We start from the raw sequence: 17960 nt of genomic DNA, 5'->3' as shown, positions 1-17960 counted from the left end.
TGCTTTACTCACCAATTTATGTCCTAGGGTTTTATCTACTGCAACATCCACTGGAAATTATGTCATAAGGAACAACTTAACTTATTGAGGATACACTGTTTTTTACAAAAAAGTATTGTGAATTTTTTAGAGAAGGAAAGCCAACATCGTAAATTATCTCCTACAAATGGCTGCCAAATTGCATTGAAATTTTCATTTTAAAAAAACAAACTCAGCGACAGAACACTAGCCTAAAGCAACTGACATCTGCTTATGGGATCCAAGCATGACTGGTAAAAACAAATGGTGATATTAATGAATGATGATGTTCTGCCTATCTTTACCAACAAATCCTAAGAGGCAACACAAATGAAGTATATGATAGTCTCAAAGCAACATCTACAGTTCAGACATATTTTCTGTCATGCCAATGCACATGATATTGTACAAGAGTACCTAGATATGTTTGCACTTTTACTGGAACAATGCAACTTTAAGCTTTCTGAAACATTTACATTCTATGATCTTATCATACAAAGAGATATTATTTTATACATATTAAAAACAAGTACAGAAAAAAACATAAATACAATATTTGATTTGAATTCAAACAAATCTTAGGGTTGCAGGGCTGAGAAACATTTATTCTTACAATGACTATTGAGTTCCAATATTACCTGTTGGAGGGATCATCCCAGGAGACATGAGACCAGGAACCGTATGTGGCATGATATGTGGATTGTCTGGTGAGGTAACACTCTGCGTTCTTTTAGGTGGTCTTCCCGGTCTGGAACTGGAAAAGCAAAAAAAAACATAAAATTGTTTTAATGAAGCTGTAGCTGAAAGCATCAGTTGGAAGTTGTTTCAAGTAGTAATATGGACTGTAAATAAATTTGTTTCAAGGACGGTTGCTTTTGCAGTTAGATGTAATAGACTTCCATCACTAATTAGATTACATGCTGAATTCATTTTCCTCATTGAAGATCAGCCGCTCTTGATGCATAATTCATAGCCTGTACCTCGTTACCTGCTTCTTCATATTAATATCTATACACAGTTTGAATTGCCTCGTTTGCATATGCTAAAGTTCTGCATGCAGCCTTCAGCAGGAAAATTATGCACTAACTTGTAATAATTATTACAGTCAGCCTGCTATTGATTTATGAGACTTTTAAAAACCAAATATGTGTAGTACTTGTAATGAATGATATTTTAAGGTTCTTCAGGAAATTAAAAGGCAATGGCTGCCTAAGGAAATGTTCTGCTTGTTTGATTTAATACTACAGTTAGCTGGGAGGTGGAATGAAAGAGTGATTCAGGCCTATAGCACATTTTTCGATGATATGTTTTATTACTTCACACTGCTAGCCTGATATCTAGATGATAAATGACAATACATACCTAATGTGTGAAAAGGTCTTGCTATTTCTTTATTTTTTTGTCATTTAAAGATTAGCCGTTATCAGTTAACCCTTTCAGATGAAATATATTCTCCTCTGTGAGGGGTATAATAAATTGAGACCAGCAACATAAAATCTAATTAAATGCCATTGGTATTGTGCATGGGGGCTTTACTAAATGTTCAGGAAAATAGATTTTAGACTATTGAGAGCTCTGATCAGTTTAGTGCCTGAGTAATTGTGCTAATATAGGTTTGCATATTTATGTGGACATGTGTTTTGGGGACATACTTGTATCAGTATGTACATATATTTAAAATGTTTTTGATATTTCTTAATGCAATTGATCAAACTTGATATGTACACTATAGTGTAGATATCACTGGGCATGCTGCATTTCTTTCCAACATTTAACATTTAAGAAACCATAATTAACGGTAACATGTTATCTGCTCAGTCAATTCTTGTCTGTAAAGAAAACCACAACAAATCTAATGTGAGTTTGCCAATTTAAAATGCTTAGTTTGAGTCTGAAGAAGGAAAGCTGGGGCAAACCATGAGACAATCTGAATTGACATTAAACAATATAGAGAATATTTCTGCTTTGTATCATTTTTGTTTTATTTTTTTATAATATGCTTCTTTCATCTGGTACGGATTTGCTTTTGTTACCTTGATAATCCACAGCCCTAAGCCTAACCCATCATTCCCAAAACAAAAACATTTAAGATGCCAATAGATCCTCAGAGTCCATGATCCAGTCTGACATATTCCAATAAAACCAAACATTGTAGGCCACACCATTAAAAAAGTTACATTCAAAGTACATACAGGTGGCTGGAACACTAATCTAATTTAAAAAAAATGTTTCTGTCTGGTCTACATTATAATGTCCACTTTGTCTTATATGATCAGTAAAAATGCCAATGATTTATAATTGCCACACATTACACAAAGGCAGATTATGTGTAATACGGTTGTATATACATTGTCACACTCTGATCTAGCCATTCACTTCATTTCTCAAACAATGCAGTTATCTGTTAAGTAATTCTGAAATGGCAGTTCAATGTCATTCAAAATAAATCATATATTGATGATTAAGAACCATTTTTAGGAGAGATTGCGTAGAAGATAATTATGTAACTGTCCGCTAAACTGGTAGGAAAAGTTCAAACTTTCCAGCTATTTTGCAAAATGTGCGTTAAATATAAGACTGCAGCCAGCCTAAGAAAAATCTTTCACAAAGTATACAAAAGAGTCAAAGTCAAAGTGTAAACTACTCACAAATGAGTGTTAGTTGAGACACTATACTGAACACTAGTGCTTAGATCTTCTTGGTGACACTCACGTATATGTATGTACATACAATACACAAGATCCATGAATATCCTGCAAAATCGATCCTTATCAATAGTAGCTATGTAATTAGTTATAACCATTGCTTAATGATGCCATTTGTGTCTGGTTTTTACCTGGACAGCCTGGTTTTTGGAAGGGCTGTCTGGGTGAAAACTGCTTTAAAATCATACCCCTGCAGTGCCCGCCATCATCGGCACACCCTTAGACCATCACCCATCCCCCTCCCCAACATCATCTGCCTGCCCCAATGTTAGCAGGCCCACCCACTGCCTGGCCTGTGTAGGGGCAGAAGATGGCGACCCTACCTAAGTGAGCCTGCCAATATGGAATATGAGGGATGTCTTGGGGTTTGGTTTGCTGATGTATTCATCATTCCATAGCAATAACCTGTTAATAATATTTCTATGCTATCTAAAATGGAAAGACAAAGTCATTAGACAATGACCATTAGAAATAAAGGACTGACATTCTTTAAATTCAATTATTATTTTAATTCAAACCATGATGTCTTAGCAGCACAAATCCATAACTGGGGCCATTTTTATTAGGGCCCTACAGCGAAAATGGGCTACATTTGTTGAGAAAGTGATTTTGCGACTAGAATTCTTTCAATCTGCTTCTCATGAGCCTTTAACTGCACCACTCCACAACTTAACATCTAATTAAACTTGTGGAAAAAGAACATATAATTATTCTATGCAAACAGTGCTACCAGCAAAAGCATGTAGTATTCCTGCATAAACGGCCATACATTAACAATTCACCTGACATTGCATTGTGCAAACCACACAGCAGTTTCATTCTTCAGTTGATGGGACAGCCATATAGTAGTTAATCACTACAAGGTTGAAAAGAGCAGCATTAGTGACACCTCTCAAGGTAAGATCAAGGCATGCCCTCTGACTGGCCTCTCTAAATACCCACTGAGGGCATTTAGTGTTCCTTACTAGAGCAATGATTTATAGCACGGAATCACATCAGTGTGACAATATCCAGTTGTATTACATAACTTTAAAAACAAGGTTAGTTTTCCAACTCTGCATTTCTCAGTAAGCAAAATCTCCTCTCGATAATGATTTGATCCCCCAGCAGGTTTTAGAAAAAGCCACGCAATATATTTCTTAATAAAAGTAGTAACTAATCTTTAACAAACAAGCTCTGAATTCAATTCCTGAGGCTACTGAGGACATGACTGTACAACTGTACAATATCTATATGTCTTATATACTGTAGCTCCTAATACCAAAATGTTGAAGCTTCAACACATCAGCTCTCTTCCATGTTAAAGTTGGCAAAAGAAGAGAGTAGTACTCGGGGCAGATTAATCAAAGGTCAAGGTGAATTTTCGAATGAAAAAAAATTTAAATTTCGAGCTATTTTTCTTTAAAAATTCGACTTCGACCATTCGCCATCTAAAACCTTGCGAAATGCTGTTTTAGCTTATGGGGGACCTCCAAAAACCTATTTGTAGTCAATCTAAGGTTTTTTTGGGAAAAAATTTTGAATTCGATCAAAATGCGCTATTCCTTTGATTCGTACGATTCAAATTCAGCCGAATACGGGCCTATTCGATCGAAAACAAACCTATTCAACCAAAAAAACTTAGATTTCATTTTAGTTGGTCTTTTTGAATTCGAATTTCGAAGTTTTTTCAATTCGAAATTCGACCCTTGATAAATATGCCCCATAGTGTACCATCCAGATTTGCAGCACTTGTTACCTTGTCTGTAACCTGGAAAAACCTTTGTCAATTATTTATAAATAAGACACAATCACATTGAATTAAAAGTTAAATTAAAATTGAACAACTCCTTTAATAACATAGGCACCTTATACTGTATATATTTGAAAACAACCTGAGCTATGACTGTACAATAAAGTTGGAGAATGGCCAAACAAACTAGTTACTAAGGTGAACAGTCTCTATAAACAGGGCCAAATTTCCCTCTGCGGCGTCCTGCGGCCTCATGGTCCTAGCCCTGTCCACATGCCTCCACCCCATGTGTGAGCAAGCACACATGCGCCATATCGATGGGGAACTTTGCTTTCCCAAAGCACATTAGGAAGTGCCTATGACTACGTATCGCATGGATACGAAACGCGTCAGGACAGTTTGGTTTTAATGATTTTGAAATAAAAGTTGAATTTTACCCATTTGAAGTGACGTCCGGCAGTGCTTGCCTATTTTCCTATACTTGACATTAGGAAGTGGCTGGGCGGCATGCTGCCCCTAAAGTTTCAACCTTGCCACAAATATGGGCCTGACTAAAAATGCCCGAATCTGAACATGCCTCCTCGTGGGTTGCACCATTTACAAGTTTTCCCCATAGCACAGAGAAACTGCACTGTAAGAGTGATGTGCTTTCCACGAGCCGAAATTCACATTCAGACAAACGTACTTCAAAGCAATTACAGAAATCTAAGGTTTTAATTTTATATTGACTTTGTAGCAAACTGAAACCCCTGAAGCTTATAGGATCAAATACATCAAAGGTAAACATTTAGCTTAATGACATCAACAGTCAACTCGGAACATCTGGGTTTCACTTCAGAAGTGATCAGAGGATATTCCTTTGTTTACACTAAAGATAATCACAAGGTTTGTAGTTCTGCATTCAATTTGAGGAAGAAAATAAAAAAAGAACATCGAACCTCCAGGTCTCAAAGCAACAATATGTCACAAACCCAGGATTTTTCTCATATACAGTTTAGTAACTAGGGTAAAACAATAGATTTGAACTTTCCCTGAACCTTTTTCCTTTAATGACCTTGGTCAGTGTTAACTTAGCACTGCACATTGGAATCCGATACTATATTTCTTGCTGCTGCTAATGAAATTAAATGTTGTTGAAGCATTCCCAAAAAAAGTTCCCCAAATAGGAATCTGTTAATGTCATACAGACATAATGTTTCCATGTAATTCATAGGTAAGCATCTATAAAGACAATAATGTTTGCTTAAAATAGCAAAAAATATCATATATATATATATAGATATATATATATATATATATATATATATAGATATATATATATATGTATATATATATATATATATATATATATATATATATATAGTTACTAAAATCCAAATGTATCTAATTTTTCATTAAAAAAATGATTTGACCTTGTTATTTAATAAAATGAAATAACCCAAATTCATCAGAGCATGGAAAAAAACATTTTCTGGATATTTTTCCTGAATTGCTCTAATTAGAAACTAAAAGTTTTTGCCCAAAAACCCTGAAAAAGTCTGATTTTAAGGCTAAACCCAGAGCAAACCACGAAAACTTCCAATTGAGATTGGTGCCTCCCCCATTGACTTATAAAGGACATCGACAGGTCTGAGATGGCAGGTTGCAGCATCAGGATAAAATAAATCTCGAAAAATTCTAGCTTCCTCTTGAGGCAACTTCAAGCTATTTTGGGAGACTGATGCAACACATGGGTTTTACCACCAGCGATTCACATTATTGCCTGGGGGAAAGCTTTTACAGGAGATTAGTAGCCCGCAAAAGCAGAAATTTATCTCTGGCGATAAATCTCCTGGTGTGCCATTGCCCTTAGGCCTAGTCCACATCAGGCGATTCGGGGAGATATAGCGTCTGGCAACTAATCTCCTCTTCTTTGAGGCGACTAATCTCCCCGAACCGCTTCCTTTTCTCCTGCGCCGGCGTTTTGACACACGCGACACTTTGTTTTCCAAGGTTGCTCGAAGTTTCCACATGAGCGACTTCGAGCGACTTCGGAGATTAGTCGCCTCAAAGAAGAGGTGATTAGTCGCCAGGCGCTAAATCTCCCCGAAACGCCTGGTGTGGACTAAGCCTTAAAAAATGCTTTTGGAAGTTTTAGGCCACAGTCCTACAAGCAAATAAGTAGTTTGGTGTGACCCTATCCAGTGCTATGCCATTTCAGTGCAGGTATGGTTGTAGCTGGGTGGTGGAGTCAATAGGTAAATGTATGTGATGTAAAGTTTTGGCTAGGTTCAACATTATCTCCCTGTATTGAGAGTTGGCATTTGGATCTAGATTTTCAACCTATGGTTCTAGAGATGTTTCAAAGATTCTAAAATGTGAATATTGTTCCTGAAGGGATTTAAAGTATTGGTGGCGGTGGTAAACAGAAGGCCACTCTGTTATATTTGTTTTCCTGGATTTCTCAGGAGTTAGCATGGGAAGGTTACCACCATATTTGGACATTTTATTTAGGGCCAAATTTGTAAAGGAAAGGGAATAACCCAAGTCTGATTTCTTCTGTTGTTGAGGAATGACAGAAGGAAAGTGTGTCCCCTAAATATATAAGTGTGTTGAGTAAGTGAACCTTGCTGCCTATCCTGTTCTTTTGCCTGGTTCATATTTACGATGAGAACATGCTTTTCCGCTACATCATATTCTGGAGAACCTAGGAGAGTCACGGTAGAAAATACAGGGCCATGGATTTAGTTTTAAAAATTTTCTTTTTTTGGATTAGTTTATAATAATCATAATAATAATCATAATAATAATAATATTATATAATGATAGCATAATATTTCTTATTGGAAATAATGGCTTTGACAGTTCTGGAGTGGGTTTTTAAAGCTTTTTAACTGGTCTGTGTCATAAAACAGTAAACCATTGATGGGTGCATTTATCTAACAGTTAATGGGCATGCTGAAAAAAATCTATATTGGATTTAGGACTATTGTTGTCTTTTCGCCCTTTGAGAAATATATATTTATATAAACTATACACAAAATAATAAATATTATATAAATATATTTAGAAATCTATACACTTTATAAAAGTATATTCTCTAGAGAAAGGAAAGAATTTATTTAAGAGGTATTTTTATGCCCATAAGAAAACTGCCAATCAAAGGCATGAAATATTAAGTCGTCATTGCCCTTTAAAATCCTTTCAAGTAGAATTCTCTAATTGTTCCTTCACTTTATCTCCCTGTACCAGTAAGTAAATAAATTAACAAAATAGCTTTTATCGCACAGAATAACCTTTTAACTGAGGGATTATCTCTGGTTTATTTTTCATTTCTTTCACTGCAGATAGCAGTTCATGCCTCATTGATTAGTTTGCTGAGGTGGTGACCAGAAATGAAAACAAGGTCTCTCTGAAATTGCTAGGAACCATAAAAATAAAGAGAAAAAAATATAGTACAGAAATGCACGGCAGCCTCTGCAAGTTATGTTTTCAGAATGCAGTTTTCAAGATACTTTAAGTCAAGGGTCAGAAAAGGTTCATTTATTTTAGTCAGTATGCGCCAGGAAGCAATTCCAGTGTACCATTCTACAGGGTCATCTGTTTGATTTGTTTCTTATTTACTCTTCAATTCTTGCATGTTTAACCATCTACTGCCAACAGAACTGTGAAGTATATGGCCGTGGGCTGCTCTTGATTCCTTTTGTGAAGAGAGAACATCTTCTTATGACCTGACTTTAAATTGAATAATTAGTATATGCCACACATGGCACTTCACTCCTCAAGGCAAAAAAAGCTCTAATATTAAAGAAGAAAATAGCATATCCAACTTTCATTCTGTATACACAAGTATTTTTCTTATCTATTTCCCAAAAACATGTTCCCGTCTGCTCAAAAACCATGCCAAAAGCAGTTATAAACAAACATAAAAGATTAATAAGTGGAACAGCAATTTCCACTTTATATGAACTACTTCCTTTCGGTTGAGTAAATGATTTATCAGCTAATTTATTGACACATAAATGCATGTTTGGTCATTTTTCGTTTCTTCAGTCTGTTGCTCCCACTTTAACGTATGCAGGCTCACAATGTTTATTTCATGAAGCCAAACAACAACAAGCTGACACTACGAATTTAGAGCATTCTTATGTCATTATGCCAGCACAGTTATACATTTTGATTCATTTTTTTTCAAGGGTTAGTACTCCTTAAAATTTGTATTATGTAAACTTTGTCATTCTAAGAAAATCAGCAAGTATAATCATAAATTTATCACACATATTCCACGGTGCTGTACATTAATGGGTATATACACTGAACATACAGATTTACATACAAAGTTACCAATACCAGATATAAGAGGTAAATAGGGCCCTGCCCAAAAGATCTTACAATCGAAAAATAAAAATTAGTTTTTTTAATTTGCCTTTTTTTTCTCATTTTTTAATTTATACTGCTGCTAGGTTGCTAGGGCTTATTTATGCTGACTGCTAGCAACCGGGGAGCAGTTAGAAAGTTGAATGGGTGATTATTAGAGGGACTGAATAAAAGATGCAATAAGATGAATGATAAACTTAAAGGGGAACTATTGTGAAAATGCTTAAATACTGAATATAAGAATCTTTCTAAATACAAACAGTTACAAATTCTGCATAGTTTCTGAAATAATCAAGTTTATCTATAATCTCCCTCTCTCAGCATCTGTTTCTCTTCATTCTGTCTTCATGCAGCAGTTTGGTGTCAGATAATCGTTGACAGTTAGATCCAATATTTATTATTAGGGCTTCCTAGCAGATATATTAGAGCTCACTCAAATAACTGATTCCAGTACAAACAAAATCTAAAAAAAATAACTGCTTTTTGCAGAAAACCTGCATGTAGAGAGACAGGATTTCAGATGATTTTAATAGAGTGAGCTTTAATACATCTTCTAGGCAAAAGGAGCCCCCTTTAAGATATATTGGATCTAACTGTCAATGATTATCTGACACCCAACTGCTGCATGAAAACAGAATAAAGAGAAACAGATGCTGAGAGATAAACTTGGTTATTTCAGAAACAGTCCAGAATTTTTAGATTGTATTTAGAAAGTTTCTTATTTCAGTATGCTAAAGCTTATATTAAATTTTCATTTTCGCAATAGTTCCCCTTTAAAGTTGCAGGCTGTTGGAATGGGTGGCAAATAACTGAAAAATATTTATAAAGTCTATCTATAACATAATAAAAGTTAACTTGATGGTTGAATTCTACTTTCAAATGGCAATATGAGACCTGAGTTTACAAGACTTGTATTGGGTCTGTCTATTGCTTTAAATATGAAACAGTTATGAAGTAAGTTTTTTTCTTGAACTAATTGGTGCAGAAGAAAGAAATTTTGTTTTAAAACTTCATTGGCTCTCCAGAGCAATTGTGGAAGGAGACAGTGGCATAAATAAATGTTCCTGCACTCCACAGCAAATTCAATTTAGGGCCCAAAAATATTGCTAAGTTGACCGTTTCTGTCAAGAAATATAATTAATTAGGGCCTTACTGGGTCCTCTACACTCCTGGGCCCCTCACAGTGTCTGCTTCTTCTGTAGTTACACCCCTAAAGCTGAGGGAGATAGCCAAACTGCCAGTTAGTTAAACCCTCTCCATAGTGATTAGTGATGGGCGAATTTGCGCCATTTTGCTTCGCCGAAAAATTCGCGAATTTCAAGAAACGGCGAAAAATTCGCGAAACGGCGTTTTTGACGCCGGCGCCCGTTATTTTGCGAATTTTTGCCGCAAATTTTCGTGGGCGTTTCACGAATTTATTCGCTGCCGGCGAAACGCGCAAATTCGCCGCAAATTCGCCCATCACTAATAGTGATGAATGAATTTCATGAAACTCTAGACCAATTGCGGAACTGCTAAAATTTGGGAAATGCATTGCAACAATTGACCTTTTTTGGAGCATTTTTCTGCACAAAATGCATTGAGATCAATGGCCTTTTTTCAACACGAAATACATTGAAGTCAGTGACTGTGTTTTTTTAAGCAAAAGGCACTGAAGACAATGGGTGCTTTTCACTTGTGTTTTTATGCTGATTTTTTTTGCTGTAGTTTAGAGAAAAAATTAGCTGATGGCAAAATGTCAAAATGTGTGTTAATTTATTTAGGAGCTTAGAGTGCCCACTGACTGCGACAGGACATTTCTAATGACAGTGCTGTGAAATTCCAATTATTATCCAATTATTTTACATAAATGTACTTACCATCTACATCAGTTCAAGTACTCAGGACAGTGATAGCAATACCTCAATTTCTTACAATGTTAAAGACTTTTTCCTATACAGTTTTGTATAGTTTTATATGCAGTTTTTTTCAGGACATAATTTAACCAGGGCCTATAAATAGTTGTGCCATGCTTTTTTTTTAGGCTGTGAGAAGCATAAACCAGAATGCTTCCTAATCTAAAGCACTTTGTTCTGATCTACTTATAAAAGTCATTAATAATTCATGTAAATGATTGTGTTTATTGAACAAACAATGTACTATAAAAAGCCTCTGCCCTCACCTACTCTGGATATGATTATAAACCTAAAATGGAAAAAAAACCACTACTGAATCAAGTGCTTACACTTGAAAAACAAATCCGAAAGCAACTCCTTTACAGTAAATAAGATCTCAGACTTCTAACAAAATATTCATCATGAAAGGAAAGACATTTAAGAGAAATGAACATGTATGTTACTACTATGTAAAAAAAAATAAAACAGCATTGTTTGTGTTTTTGTCCCTGCCGCTCTTCTGTACCTATTGCTTCATTCATTCCCAGCAGGGCTACTGTTGACTTGGTTACCAAAGGCAGAGCTGGAAATCTGTCTCACATCAATTCCTAAAAAGAGTCACAGAGCACTGAGAGATGAATGGGAAAGCTGCTCAGAGAGAATCTGCTTTTAGAAAGAGCAGGGCGTTCCTACTGCAAGTTTCAGCACCAACACAGTTAAAATAGAGATTGATGTACAGAAAGAATACTAAAACAAACAGAAAACTTGTACCTTATTTATGTAAATGGAGTAACATATGCAAATACTTCTGAGTCAATAACAAAGTTCTGACACTGATTAATTGTTCTGGCATTTGCATTGCATATCTATTATATCTTGTTTCCATGACATTGCAGTCCATGATTAGCTCAACAAAAACTAAAGCACTCCTCAATTTGTTTTCCATAGCAAGCATGGCTCCAGCTTATGAAAAACATTTCAAGTTTAAACTATTGTTGTCTTTTCAGTGCTAACAAGTGAGAGGGAATATTTATGAAAGGGAATATTTGACAAAAGTCTGTCAAAAGCATTGAAGGACTCTTTAATAAAGAATATTATAGATTTTCACTATGTGATATAGTCATATCAGTCCTATGGCTTTATTTCCATTTACCATGCCCCCCACCCACTCGACTGGCTACCCAGCAACTAACGCTCCCTGTCTCCCACACGAGCACCCACCTAGCATCCCAATGCTACATGTCTCCCATACACCCATGCGTGCCCACCTGCTACTTTGTTCATACTTCAGCTACTGGGGACTATGGATTCCTGCTTGTCCAGTGTTCCATAGGCAGATGCAGCTGGGTGTCATGCTGCCCCAAATTTTATATTGCCTGCCTCAGTGGAGCTTATAGTCCCGTTTTCTTGCATGCATGGTGGCCCAGTGGTTGGCATTGAGTTCCACTCTGTGTTTTTATGGTTTCCTTCCATAATCCAAAAATCTTCTGGTGCATTTGTTGGTAGTGGATATAGACCTTAGTGTGTGTGTGTGTGTGTGTGTGTGTGTGTGTGTGTGTGTGTGTGTGTATATATATATATATATATATATATATATATTTTTTTTTTTTTTTTTTTTTCTGAGCAGTATTTGATATAGCTCAATTAGACAGAAATGTGGGCCATCGCATAGGGGGGAATTTATTAAGACTCGGCAAATAGGCCCCAGTGCAGTAGTTATTCAATCAGTTATAAACTTAAAAAAAATAATGTGAGTGTTGTGGATTTTCAGAAACTGGAAACTACTCAAGGTGAAAGACAATGTTTTTTTGACACAGACTCAGGGGGTTCTGAACTCACAAAGAGTCAGTAGACTTGTAGAAAGGGAGTTACTGGTGGGAGAGCATAGAGAAAGCTTGAATCGTTCGAATTCATCAGGTTTGCGAGTGAAACCGACCGAAAAAAACCCGAACATCATGAAGGCTACAAATATCTTCAAATAGTTCAAGGGACCTCTACCACTGACTTCTACATGACCTCGACACGTTTTAGCTGTAGTATTTCCCGATTCAAGCTATTTCCAGCTTCAGGGTATAATAAATCTGAAAACTCACATTATTCGGGTAAAAAACAACAATACCTTTAATAAATAGCCCCCTAAAAGAACATGCTCAGAGGGTTATTTATCAAAGGTCGAATTAGAGTTTAGATTCTTTTATACCATGAACTGGAATGAACTAACAACTCGAAGGGTTTCTACTTTAAGAAAAAACTCGAATGGAAAAAACTTGATTCAAATTAATCAGGTTAACTCAAATTAATCAGGTTTTCAGCTGGAAAAAAACTTGAATCATTCAGTTTTCAGGCAAAACCATCCGAAAAGAACTCGAACATTATGAAGGCTATAACATCTTGAAATGGTTCAAGGGATCTCTGCTATTGACTTATAGATGGTGTATTTTTGGATTCAAGCTATTTACAGGGTTGGAGTATAATAAATCTCGATAAATTATATAAATTATATAAATTAGATTTTTTTTTTTAAAACCCTTGAAAACTAAAAAATTCATAGCATGAATTTTCATGGAAAACACAACTCAAACCTTAATAAATAACCCCCCAAGTGTATGTAATAAAATTTTGAAATTGCAAAGCATTTTTTGCAACAAAATATTTAACGAAATGCTAGCAGGTGTTAACGCTAACCTTTGCTTAGTGATACTGAGCAATGTAATATGAAGATGTTCCTCTGTCACTTGGATGCCATTTGTGATCGCCTCTTCCTTGGGTGACTAATCTCCCCTAAATGTCTTCCCGCTGGCTAGAATGGACAGTAAATCGGCGGCGGAATGGCACTCGGAACGCTTTGTTTTCCCGAAGTCGCCCGAAGTTGCCTCACAAGAAAACTTTGGGCGACTTCGAAAAGCCAAAGTGATCCGAGTGCCATCCCACTGGCGATTTACATTCTAGCCAGCGGGAAGGCATTTAGGGGAGATTAGTCATCCAAAGAAGAGGCGATTAGTTGCTGGGCGACTAATCTCCCCCAGTAGTCACGTCTGCCACCAACCTAAAGGGGATGTTTAAATTGTACAACATGAACACAGGTTAATGAATGCACTGTGGGTGTTCCCATGCTTAGTGTAAATGGGAATTTAAGTTTGATGTTCACTTTAGCATCTCATCTGAGAAAGGGGGACAGGAGCCCCTCAAAACATTGTGTACCACACAGTAAAACTTACAATAAAATATTTTAATGGAAGGACTGTAGTTCCCCATTGAATTGTCTGCAGTTTGTCTCTAATTGTCTCTATTCATTGTATGTGGAATGTTGCACAGTGGATGGGGCTGTTAGAAGCTTATAGCACCCTAAAACAACTTCAGCAGTTACAAGTCAGTGAGTGTGGATACATTTGTTTTCAAATTACTGCACTGGGGTACTATTTCTGTAAATGATCTCCAGAGGTATGTAATTTGTTGGCAAGGCACAGGTCCCCTGATTGAAACTAAGTTTTCAGATTACACTTGGCTCTGCTGATTAAGGCAAACTGCCCCCCTTGTTTTGTTATGTGGGCATACAAGCAGATCTTAACATGTACAGCCAGTTTAATACTTTAAAGCTTTCTGTTTTTCCCTTTTCACCTTCAGTTTGCCCATGTGTTTCACCCTGATGTATAATTAAAGACTATTATTTTTTTGTATAAAGTCCAATGGAATAGAGGGGAAGGATTATCTGTCATCAAAATTTATAGAAATTACAAGCAGTTTTGCCAAATAGTTTTCATCCTTGATGTTAATCTGTCTATGAATATAGAGCTACTTTGGTAAGGTCACAGTGTGACTTGATCTCAATCTGATTCCTCAAGCCTCAAGGTGGGGTGAATCTGGGTGCTCTTACACTAATGATAGGTTCAACAATTTTAGTTAACTCCACAACTGATATACTGAACTATGCAGTCCTAGGAATTTTCTTTCAGGCAAGAATAATATCTGAGCATGCTCTGGCCCTGGCGTGCTGTGGCAAACTTTTAGTATGTTATAGAATAGCCATTTCTAAGCAACTTTTCCATTAGTCTTCAATATTTATCTTATTATAGTTATAGTTGTTTAGTTATTTGCCTTCTGCTTCTGACTCTTTCCAACTTTCAAATGAGGGTCAATGACTCCATCTAAACAAACAAATGCTCTGTAAGGCTACTAATGTACTGTTATTGTTAATTTGAACCCTAGCAAACAGAAATTGCAGACGGAATGCTGAATAAAAAGCTAAATAACTAAAAAATCACAAATAAAAAATGAAAATCAATAGAAAATTGTTCTAGAATATCACTCTTTACATTAAACTCAAAGGTGAACAACCCTTTAAGCAACAAAGGAATATTCTACAAAAAAATTCAATTATTCTCATCCGTTACTTGCATCTATAAATTGAAGCTAGTAAAGGGGAACTCCTGGTTCCAAACCAAAATTTGATAACGTGTCCCACATAACACAGAAACCCCTAATATACACATCACAGTTACCTGTTTCTTCAAAAAGTATGAATAAATGCCCTTTTCTATGCTGAGATCCAGCTGTTTAACAGTTCTTCTTTTTCTGCATCATTTGAAATTATGGCAGGGAAGGAGGGACTAAACACTGATGTTACAAATTGTAACAACTTCTCCACAGCTTACAGACAGCATGCAGGAACTACATAAACCACAATGCATTGCGCTGTGATGTTCCATTCCTTATAGAAATCATGTGTGCAGGGAATTGTGGGGTTTGGAGGATGCAGGCTGAGGACAGCTGGCTGTTGATACAAAGTAACAGTAGTCAGCCAGCTCAGCAAAGTAGTCAGACAGATGAGCATGAGAGCAGGAGGCTAGGCTTAGGGCATTGTTCTAAACCATTAAAAATCATGAAAAATCTGCATATTTTTTGATTAACGTGTATTGCAAAGTTGCTTGAAATTATTCTTAATTTGAAAAGTACAAGTTATTTTTTGTGGAGTTGCCCTTTAAGTAAATAAAGACAGGAATTAAACCTTATTAAAGCCTGAGTTTGTAGCTGCCTCTATTACAAAATATTAGAAGGACTATAAACTATAAAACTGTTGGGCACCTGTGGATTGCAAGTGCATGGAATTGTTCTAAAATAACCAAGCTGATCAAATTTCATATTCTTGCTGTATTTTATAAATAAAAAAAAAGGCAACACTACATAAAACTCCTGAGTTAAATCGTGTCTTCCACGGAACCAAACAGAAACCCTTTCACTCCTTTCAGATGTTTGTATCTGTGCAGGTTTATTATCAATTCAAGAACTGTTTGCTTTACAAAAAAAGGAACAATACTTTTTCATCGGAACACAAAAACATTTGCATTCACTGCTGCGGCTGGTTTTCCACTTCTATAAAATGCATTGCATGTGAAACAAGTCTTCAAAAAAACAAGGCCTAAAAAAAACTACTACTCAGGGTGCCTTTGAGGATATTTAATTAAAATCTAATCCTGCATTCATTAAGGCTCACATAAATTAAGCTGTCATTCATAAGATTTATGGATTCTAATTTGCATATTGCATACAATTCATCAATTACTCAAGTATGAAAGGAGCACATTTCCCTTGGAGCTGCCTGCTACTCTGCCAACATTTGAAATGAGGAAAAGAGCAAGACTGTCAGCCGTTCGCACAAACTTTCTTCTTAATGTCTGCTCCTTGATTAATCTAATTTTCTAGCCATTTCTTACAAGATCCAACAACAGCCTTTCTGCAACTTTCAATTATTCTTGCTGTCTTTATTGCAAAATGTTCATGTCTTTTAATGCTGCTTCATGTCTGGGTGATTATTATTTGTTTGATAATGATAGGCCAAAAATATATTACACGGATTTACAATAGTTTGATGTGCAATACATCCACGTGCAATAATATCAATTTTCACAGATAGAGCAAGCAAAAAGCAAATCAGGGCTTTTATGGCACTATCAAGAAAATATTTAATAAATCAAAAAGTTGTAATTGGCACCTTCATTTATGTAAAGTGCTCCTAATATGTAGGTGTGCTTATCACTGTATCAACTGTGTGACATAACATTATGAGTAATGGTAGACACATTGGAGCTCTTTCAGAGAAAAGAAAGATTAGTAGGAATAGTAACTTAAGTCATTAGCAAAAATATCCAGCAATTTACATTTGCTTTTTGAATACAGAGAAATGTTGTTTGGATACAACCTTAATATTAAGGATTTCAGATAATAGAGGAAATAATTGTGATCTCAAATATAATGGATTTGAATTTCTCAGACTCAGATTTTTTAAGGAAAAAAATAATTGCAAATTTGAATTAAAAACTTCAGCTACAACAAAGCTGGCGTATTTCTACAGAGGTCAATGGGAAGTGTATGTGAAGCATTCTACTTGATGTTCAGAAGAAAGGGGCCCACTTAGGGTTGCCACCTTTCTGATGAAAAACCTGCCATGGCCTGAGCTGGCAAACCTTTAATACCTTTTAGTTCAGCCCTTGTCCCTCCCACTTAATTCCCTGATCCGCTTGAAATTTACCTATTCTCTTCCTTTTCTCTTCCCCGATCCACAGAAGGAATTTTGGAGAAAAGGCCCAGTATAACTTATAACATTTCCATTTATCTTGTTTGATTATGTTTTTCTTCAAATAAATATTTCATTCTTTTTATGTTTACTAGATAATTTCACTTGAATAGCCCATATTGAAAAAGTAATTTTATGTTTAAACTTTGATATGAAATTATTTAGAAACATTAAAAAAATATAATTTCATTGATGCAATTTCCAATGGGCAAACCTACCTTAAGCTACCTTAATGTTCTTTCATAATGAAAGAAAATATCATTCCAAAGAACCTAATGTAATTCTAATTTTTGATTCTTAATGTATTATTTTAAACTTATTTGCAAATGTAATTAAAACTGAAAAAACATATTTGGTTGTCCCTTTCTGCACTGCTGGTTCTGACTCTGAAACCAATGTAGCAGAAGCCAGCTTTCCTCCAGCCAAGAAATAATCCCCACAAAGAGATAGCAGTTTTAAGAGTCACAAGCAGCAGTGGCAGCAGCAGCAGAAATGTAGAGAAAAGAAGACTGCATTGCATAGCAGATACATTTACAAATAAAACTACAACCATTTAAAATGTGTAATTAAGGTTATATGGAAAGTTGCTTAGATTTCAGATAATCGCAATTAGATTATATTATTTATATATATATATATATATATGTATGGATCTAGACCAAGATGCTTTAGATACTGAGATGAAAAAGGGTTCTGTGTACATT

The 17960-nt window shown here is 35.7% G+C and overlaps 1 protein-coding gene across 3 annotated transcripts in view; it reads right to left on the bottom strand.

The window, feature by feature from the left end:
* Positions 1 to 17960, bottom strand: part of dach1.L (dachshund family transcription factor 1 L homeolog) — a 211821-nt gene that overhangs the window by 113574 nt on the left and 80287 nt on the right. For all 3 annotated transcript variants that reach the window (XM_018247292.2, XM_018247293.2, XM_018247291.2), the window contains exon 2: positions 657 to 772. In XM_018247292.2, the coding sequence (XP_018102781.1) occupies positions 657 to 772 (116 nt within the window). The remainder of the gene's footprint in view (positions 1 to 656; positions 773 to 17960) is intronic.

Source organism: Xenopus laevis, chromosome 2L (assembly GCF_017654675.1).
Source record: "Xenopus laevis strain J_2021 chromosome 2L, Xenopus_laevis_v10.1, whole genome shotgun sequence".
Lineage (NCBI taxonomy): Eukaryota > Metazoa > Chordata > Amphibia > Anura > Pipidae > Xenopus > Xenopus laevis.
The sequence above is the reverse complement of the archived record's forward strand: the minus strand, read 5'-3'. Positions and strand labels throughout refer to the sequence as shown.